The sequence below is a fragment of the Diorhabda sublineata genome, chromosome 5, assembly GCF_026230105.1.
Source record: "Diorhabda sublineata isolate icDioSubl1.1 chromosome 5, icDioSubl1.1, whole genome shotgun sequence".
Lineage (NCBI taxonomy): Eukaryota > Metazoa > Arthropoda > Insecta > Coleoptera > Chrysomelidae > Diorhabda > Diorhabda sublineata.
In genome coordinates, this window is record NC_079478.1 from 12,964,242 (window position 1) to 12,973,546 (window position 9,305).

The window sequence follows — 9,305 nt, forward strand, 5'->3', positions numbered from 1 at the left end:
TGAGGATGATAAAATGGCCCTTGAAGCTCTTTATGGACCAATCAATAGATATGTAAATAATCCTTTCAAACCCACATCAGCGCTGCCACCGACTACAAAGACACTTGCACATCAACCAAATGAATCGGATAAAAATTTATGCGACATAACACCGGATTATATGTTCATTGCCATGACTGGTGAATTTGAAAATTACCATTTATATATTATTAATGAAAATTCCCTATGAAAATTGATTTGAACTCGAAACTTATTCCCTCGCAACCAGAAATACTCGGTGATTATTTACCTGAAGAAGTGGGTCCCATAATTCAGATTTTTCAAAGTTCTTCAGATAATTTAATAGCAGTCAATGACCGTAAATACTATGTAGCAGATTTTCCCGCTCTACAAATACTTGAGGAAAATAATTTAATTATACCTAAGAATTCTCAAATAAACACAATATTTCAAAGCAATCATGGGAAAATATATGTATTTTATAATAACAGTAATTATATTGAATTTGACAAGAACTTGAAAACTGTTCGGAATAGAGGACAAATAAAAGATATTTTCCCTGGACTACCCACAGATGTTACAGGAGCATTCCAGTACATTGACGGACACATGTACTTTTTCAAAAACACCACATACTACAAATATAATGAGTTTACTAAAAAACTTGTTGCAGCCGGACCCTTTAATTGGAACGTTTTCGATATTCCATGTCCAAATGGAGACCTATTAAATCATCTCAAAATTTTATTAACAAAAATAATTTCTTTTTATCAATGATGTTGTATATTTTGAAATAAACTCTTATTAAAAAATTTTTTTTCTGGAAATTCCCGAACGCCAATCTTAAGATAACTTTTACCTATTAATAAGAAATTTTTTGATAACGCAGGAAATTGATAAGAATATTTCTAAACCAAATGGACCACATGTACAGGAAACAGTGAAAATTTATTAGAATAATCGGAAACCATATGGACCACATTTACAGGAAATTAAAAAAATTACAAAATTGCCGCAAATAAAATATTTTTTCTAGAACATTCTATCACAATCGTATGGAGATAGTGCCATGAGTATAAATAAGATGTTTCATTGTGTTGGAGTCAGTCTCTTCCACTGCCAGCAAGAGAAAAACCAGCTCTGAAGAACAAATACTAGTATCTGTTAAAAAAAAAAATTGTGCCTTAACAAAAAATGTAAGTTTTTTTTTTTTTTTTTTTTCTTGTGGGTTACGCGCTCTCTCTCTCTCTTTTCAGATGGATTTAAAAAAAATTAACGCAACGTCCCTAATTACAGAGAGAAAACCAATAACAAAAATACAAGATCTACCTTTGAATACTCTGAGGGCTATAAAGAAGGCAAAAATAGTCAATTCCAAATTCGGAGAATCAGTTTTATTGGATTTAGATACAGAAGTAGTGTTTTTACCGCAAAGAGTCACAAGTGTCTACAAACCAGTCATTGAAGAATTTGAAAAGGGAAAATACGGAATTATATTCAAGGGATTAGTGGATGTTGGAAAAAATCAACGGCTAGCGTCATTTGAAATTGAGGAACTATAGACGTGCCTAAGACACACACACACACACAGAGAGAGAGAGAGAGAGAGAGGTGAGTACCATGAATATTGTAAAAAAATCTGAAAATTTACTGCAAGTCATTAAAAATGTCAGAAAAATATTGTTTGATAAGATAACGGATAGAGATGTGGAAATTTGGTTGAATCGATTGAAAAAACAAATTAAAGTATGTAATTTGGCAATTAAAAAAGGAGGACTGCATGTAGGTACAATTAGGAAATTACAAACATACATAGGACATTTCAAACATTTTAAACAACTTATTTCAAATAGGAATATAGGTATGGGGCTGAATAATAAACTGAAAAATAGGGTTAAATGGGAAAATGTAGCTTCTGCATTTACAAGCAGAATTAAAACCGGACTTATAGTAAATTTATATCATAAGGACTTAACGCAATTTTTAAATGATTGTCAAATAATTTTTAAAAATAAAATAAGGGAAATTTTTAGGAAAAAATATTCTGTTGTTAAAGTTTATGTTTGTTTTTGTGGAGAGTTCATTAAAAAATCTGGTGAAAATGAAATTTCTAGTTTCCATTATTTTATGACTAAAAATTCTATTATCGATGTATCGACCGATATAGAGCGATGGTTTTTCGAGAACGTCAAAGATAAAATTAATTTTAAATTATCAGAATTTCAAGAGAGGGACTCTGGTTTTGCATTAAGTAAAATTATTTCTTTAGAAGTAAATATCAATAAATTTGAAATTGGAAACGGTTCATCTTATATTAAACTTCCAGAACCTATTCAAAAAAAGCAAGGGTGCATAAACATTAAAAATTCTGACCAAGCATGTTTTTATTGGTCAATTGTTAGTGCTTTGTACCCAGCCAAAAATAATAAAGAACTCACTTCCTCATATCCATATTATAGCACAGTCTTGAATACACAAGACTTGGAAGCTCCGATGCCCCTGCATCAAATTTCAAAGTTTGAAAAATCTAATAACATTTCCGTCAATGTCTATGCCTTGGATTTAATTGAAATAAATAATAAAAAACCATTTTACAAAGTATATCCAGTAAGACTTGCTAAATCAATACACGAGAAACATGTAAATCTTTTATTAATTCAAAATACATATTTTCCAAAGCTAAACGATTATGAAGCACCTCCTATAGATAATGACAATTCAGAAATCACATATCACTACTGCTGGATCAAAGATTTGTCACGTTTAATTAATAGTCAGTTAAGTAAAACTACATATAAAAAATTTATTTGCAATCGCTGCATAAATTATTTCAGTAGTGAAAGTAAATTGAATGTCCACTTGAAATTATGCTCTGAATTAAATAATTATAAAATGTCTTTTCCAAAATATGAATCTGTTAGTTTTAGAAATTATATATACAAACAAACTACGCCTTTTGTAGTTTATGCCGACTTTGAGTGCATGCTAGAACAATTTACAGATAAAACACAGCTTCATAATAAGACAAATAGATATCAAAAACATATAGCATATAGTGCTGGTTACTATGTAAAATGTAGCTACAACGAAGACTTGAGTTTTTTCAAGAGCTACAGAGGTAGAGATTGCATGGATTGGTTTGCAAATGAATTATCGAATTTAGCTGAAAGTATTAAATCAGAAATTAAAACTATTACACCTATGGAAGAAAAACCAGATTTACGTGTGGCAACAATGTGTCACATATGTGAAAAGGGTTTTTCCTCTACAGATATCATTGTTAGAGATCACGATCATTTTACGGGGAAGTTTAGAAATTTTGCACATCAAGCATGCAATTTAAATTTCAAAAAACTGTTTGTTGTACCTACAGTTTTCCATAACTTAAGTAACTACGATAGCCATTTCATCATTTCGGAATTAAGTAAAAGAGGAAACATCAGTTTACTCCCCATAAATAAAGAAAAATACATTTCATTTACACTTAACGATTCAGATACAAATATAAAGTTTCGATTCATAGATTCACTGAGGTTTTTGGGTGCTTCCTTGGAAGAATTAGCTGCCACATTGAATGATAATGATTTAAAAATTTCCAAAAGAGAATTTAGTAATTTAAGTGTCGAACAATTTAAATTGATAGCCAAAAAAGGGGTTTTCTGTTACGATTTTATAGATAGTTGGGAAAAATTAAATACTTGTGCACTACCACCAATAGAGGCATTTTATAATAAATTGGAGGATAAAAACATCAGTATTGAGAAGTATTCTCATGCTCATGCAGTGTGGAAATCATTTGATATTGAAAATTTGGGTCAGTATTCTGATCTGTACTTAAAGACCGATGTTTTACTTTTATCAGATGTTTTCGAACAATTTCGAAGAAAATGTTCAATTACTTATGGTTTAGACCCTGCATGGTACTATACAATGCCTGGATATACTTGGGACTGTATGTTGAAATATGTAGGATGTAAATTAGAGTTATTGCATGACGTAGACATGATCATGTTTATCGAGAAAGCAATTCGAGGAGGAATTTCGGTTTGTAGCAGTAGATTATCGAATGCTAACAATAAGTACATGCCTGAATATGATTCTACAAAACCCTCAAAGTACTTACTCTACCTGGACGTCAATAATTTATACGGGTGGGCTATGTGTGAACCATTACCATACGGAGGATTTGAATGGTTAGATAATGAAAATTTTGATGTTATGTCTGTGGCAGATAATTCTTCCGTAGGATATATATTACAAGTAGACTTGGAGTATCCACATGAATTACATGATCTTCACAGAGATTTTCCATTTGCTCCCGAACACCGCAAGCCTGTAGGCTCAAATTATTCCAAATTAATGACAACGCTTTATTGTAAAAAAGAATACACAGTTCACTATCGTAATTTAAAACAAATGTTAGCCAACGGTTTGAAAATTAAAAAGATACATAAAATTCTGAAATTCAATCAATCTGCATGGCTGCGGCCCTATATCGAACTAAATACTCGTTTGAGGGCTGCAGCTACCAATGACTTTGAGAAAAATTTATATAAATTGGCAAATAATGCTGTGTTTGGAAAGACGATGGAAAATATACGGAAGCACCGAATTGTAAAACTTGTTAAAACCTGGAATGGTCGATACGGCGCCAAAAATTTGATATCTAGTGTTAGGTTTCATAGTCGAACAGTTTTTAATAAAAACCTAATTGCAGTAGAACTCACTAAATCAGAATTGGTTTTCAATAAGCCTCTTTATGTTGGTATGACAGTTTTGGATTTGTCGAAGCTGTGTATGTATCAATTCCATTATGATTACATGATTCCGAAATTGGGTATTGATAGATGTAAATTAATGTACATGGACACAGACAGTTTTGTGTATGAGCTCATCTGTGATGATGCATATGAGGAGGTGCTAAAAGCTGATTTAACAAAATTCGATACTTCAGATTACCCCATCAAAAATAACTATAATATTCCACAGGTAAATAAAAAAGGTCTGGGAGTTATGAAAGATGAAAACAAAGGCCAAATTATGACTCATTTTGCAGGCTTGAGGTCTAAAATGTATTCTTTTAAAGTTCAATCAGGTGCAATAGTAAAAAAGGCAAAAGGAGTTCGATATAATGTAGTAAAAAACAAAATAAATTTTGAAGATTATGTAAACTGTTTAAATGATTTCAAAGAAAAAAATATTACTCAACGCTGTATTAGGTCATATGCTCATAACGTATATAGCATAGAACAGACAAAAATTGCGCTAAGTCCTCATGACGATAAAAGATATTTGATTACCAATAGTTATGATACGCTGCCGTGGGGTCATTATAGTATTCCAGACTTACTCTCTTGTAGATAATGAACTCCTCAACATTAATGGAATTATGCATCATAAAAATTTGTGAAACGATAAAGTCAGCAGCCGATTTCGCAGAGCAATCCCCTCTTCCTCGGAAATTGACCGAAAAAATTGTGAAAAAATTTCCTGTTTACAAATGGAATGCGATGATAAAAGAGGCTGAGAGTAATCCAAATTCTTCATCCATTGGAATAGAATATATTGACTATAATAAAGAAATACCGTTATATTTAAGAAACCCTATATTAAGTAAAACAAATTGGGGAGATATGTTTGAAGAATCTACCTACTGCGTATGGTCTAGTGGATATTGGCTTCCACAATATCGTATAAATGTTTGTAAATCATGTTATTTTGTATTTAGAACGGTCCATAAATATTTAAAAAAGAACATTTTTGTTAATTATGATCACTGTCATGAAGTATTTGATGGTGACGAAATTGTTGAATGTGTATATCAAGAAATGTCCTATTGGTGTCAGAGTTGTTTTAACAAAGTCTTATTCATGATAAAATCACATGAGTCCTGTATTAATGATTTACATGAGATGCCTAGAAATAATCGTTTTGATGATTCTGATATAGACAGTGACATTGATACTTTTGAGGCCGCTATGCAGTAAAACAATATTCATGGAATGTATCTCTCTCTCTCTCTCTCTCATAAATGTAGAATATTGTCGTTTTCTTATAATAAAATTATAATAAAATTATTTTTAAAATTCTTGTGTTTTTTTTTTTGTTAGTTTCCAATATATCTTTATGTAATAGCAGTAAAACAATATTCATGAAATGTATCTCTCTTGTCGTTGCGTCAAACGTCACATCGTTACGTCAAACGTCACGTCGTTACGTCAAACGTCACGTCGTTAAGTCAAACGTCAAGTGCTGCGTCAAACGATCATCAAACGTATCTACGTATGAGAATGTTCTCTTTCGTAATATGTCTTCAGAAGAGTACAGACGTCGAATTGAAGAGTTTATTAATAGCATTGGTGAATTAAAGAAAGATATTGCTTTCTATGGAGATAAAAGTGAGGTTATGAAACAAATGCAGAATCTTAGTTTATTTGATAAGAAAGTGACGTGGAGCAGTCTTCACTTGATGCCTAAAGAAGAGGTCCATCAGTTGGCCCGTAGACTGCCGCAAACTACTTATCCGTTAAGACGTATTCAGCCTACACCATGTTCAACAGAACAGAAGGGGATATAAAAAATGAAATTAATTCTGTTTTTGCTATGTCATGTGTAATATTAGTGGCTGTATTTGTTTTAATTTTAAAAATTATTTTGAAAATTGTAAAACGAAAATTCCAATCTTCATGTAATATAAAAGTTGATGAATATATAGAGTGTTTCAATAAAACCCATATTTAAAAAAAAAACTTTATTTATAATGGTAATACAGTATTTAAAAACCAGTGACGGAGACGTTGTACATTTCTTTCAGTACATGAAAATAGTCCAGATGCGTGACAGGGGTTTGGATCTTGAGCAAAGTTTCCAGTTTCACAGGGTGTACCATCAAATTTGCAAACGTCAATAATATGTGGAAAAATACCGAAAATGTGACATTTCTTTTGCAGAAACTCGACTTTTTGTTGTCCTCGAACGTAAATGTAGTCTGCGGCATACATTAACTTGTTTTCTAATATTTCATTTACTTTAGAATATTCTACATCTCCTGAAGAGTATCGAATGCCGTGCACATTTCTTTCCAAGTATGATGTGGTCTTTTTGTCCTCGTTACTTAATGTAGAAAACGGTTGCGGTGGTAAAAATATGTAATGTGAACTTTTGAAGCCAATTTCTATGGTGAGCTCTTTGGCAACGAAAAGACCGTCTACGACAAAACCTTGAATGTCTACAAAAGCTACTCTCATGTTGACGTCTGCTCGAACACTAACTCACACAACATCTAGTTCAAGCTTCTAACAATTTCGGTGAGGGGGAAGTATTCCATTACACAATCGTGAATTATGATGCAATAGACTTTGGTATTTTCGGGAAAACCTATGTTTGCTTCAATGTCAAGTTTCACATCAACTGTGGATGCCTTCATGCTTTCCTCCTGTTTTGAACAATCGATAACAAACAATGCTTGTTTCTTGAAAGAAGAATAATCCAGCAGGGGGCGCTTCTGTGTGGAGTTTGCGTAGTTGGGATAGAATTCAGTATAGTTAAAATAGGCTTCATTGTAATCAGTTTTAGCGAAATCCAATTGCATTCTTTCATTGGGCCAATAGTCACCATTAAGTGACAGTCTTATACTTTGTACGTCGGCATTGTCAAATAAAGTCGGATCAGCTGTACTCAAGTTACGTTTGCCGGTTTGAAAGAAAACAATAACAAAACGAGGTCTTTCAACTGAAGTGGATGTCTTGACAGCCCAAACTTCATGTCTTGCTCCTTTAGTAATTGAGGGTAATTCGTGTAACTCCCACTTCCTAAATGGAATAACTATAGGTTGATCTTTTTGAATGGATTTCATGAGATTTAATTTTATGTCGTCATTAGGAAAGATATGTTTAACTTTTAGCTCAACGCTTGTAATGTTTATTTTAGCTGTTGTAGTGGAGAGCGTTCCAGAGACATTCTTTTCAGTAATATATAAGCAATCATTATCATTTCGTGCCCGAACTAGTCGTATTGTTTGACGCCCACATGTAATCATTGAATAATCGTTGAAAATGCTGAAAATATGTTTGAGAGGTATTTGAAGGTTGAAGGACTTGTCGCTAACATTCAGAATAGGATCTTTCGGGTAATTCCAGCCGGCTATAGCCATATGATTGGAATCTTCTTGGTTATAACAAGTCATAGCACGTACGGCACTCACTATTCCAGGGTCCCGAACTGTTTCCATTTCCCTGGCACTTTCACTGTACGTACATGAATCGAATAGAAAGGCTCCAACATTATTTGCTAATTTTACGTCACCAGCTCCGTGTATTTCAAGCGAACCTTTAATGCACAACAAAGTTTCGCTCATTGCAAAGAACGAATCAACCTGATTAATGCTAAACTCCACAATGTCACTGCAATTGAATGACTTTATAAATGGAGCATAGGTTCTGTATTCAGCCTTTCGAATTGAATCGTCAAACATCGGCTTACGGTAGATATCAAACATTGGAGGCATGTTGTCGTTTTGGCGTTGACGTTTTCCATACATTGTTGTCATTTTTTTTTTTCAATTTAAAACCCAACGATTGCAGAACCAATTTGTTTGCGAACGTGAGTTGCTTCAGCTTTGATGGTAGCTTATCTAATGAAGTTGAATGCTCTGTAGACTGTCTTTTATGATTTATTATTAGCCCCATTTGCTTCGCGCGCTCTAAGCTCCAACACCAACGTACTTAATTCTCCACGAAAGTTTACAGGCTGACCGTCTTGGTCTAAAGCGATGACGGTGATATTGGTTATTTCACGCTGTGGTATAACAGGTAAATAGAGCAAATTATGAGGAATTTCGTCTATGGAATATCCTGGATCCACTTGTATGACGAATTCGTATATAGTATGAGCAGGTCTGTTTGCATCGAAGGCTCCAGTGGTAATGTTACAATCGAAGCGAATACTAGATACTTTAATGATTTTGACGGGGAGATCTGACGAGTGTATTTTGTTTGCGTCGAGTATTTTCGGTGAAAAACCCAAAATTCTCCCAAGACTATTATCTTCTTTGAATGAAATTTTGTATTTACTGGAAATTTCACATTTCAACGTATTGTGATTGGGTTTTAGTGAAAATATACCCTCTGGTCTAGTTGAATTGTCCACACCCAATTTATCTCGTATAAACGCCTCAAGATCGGCAATTTCGTAACATCCTGTGGGAAAATCAAAACTTTGAAGCTTGCCCTTGGTATCGTAGTAGTAAAACTTACAATTTTCAATGTTTGGTATACTGTGATAAGAATGAAAAGATCGCAAAGCTA

At 33.1% G+C, this 9,305-nt stretch overlaps 1 protein-coding gene across 1 annotated transcript; it reads right to left on the bottom strand.

The window, feature by feature from the left end:
- Nucleotides 1-7,282: 7,282 nt before the first annotated feature.
- LOC130444419 (uncharacterized) lies at nt 7,283-8,548 on the bottom strand. Its single transcript, XM_056779539.1, has one exon. It carries the CDS (start codon nt 8,546-8,548, stop codon nt 7,283-7,285), a length of 1,266 nt encoding a protein of 421 aa, XP_056635517.1.
- Between the last annotated feature and the right edge of the window lie 757 nt (nt 8,549-9,305).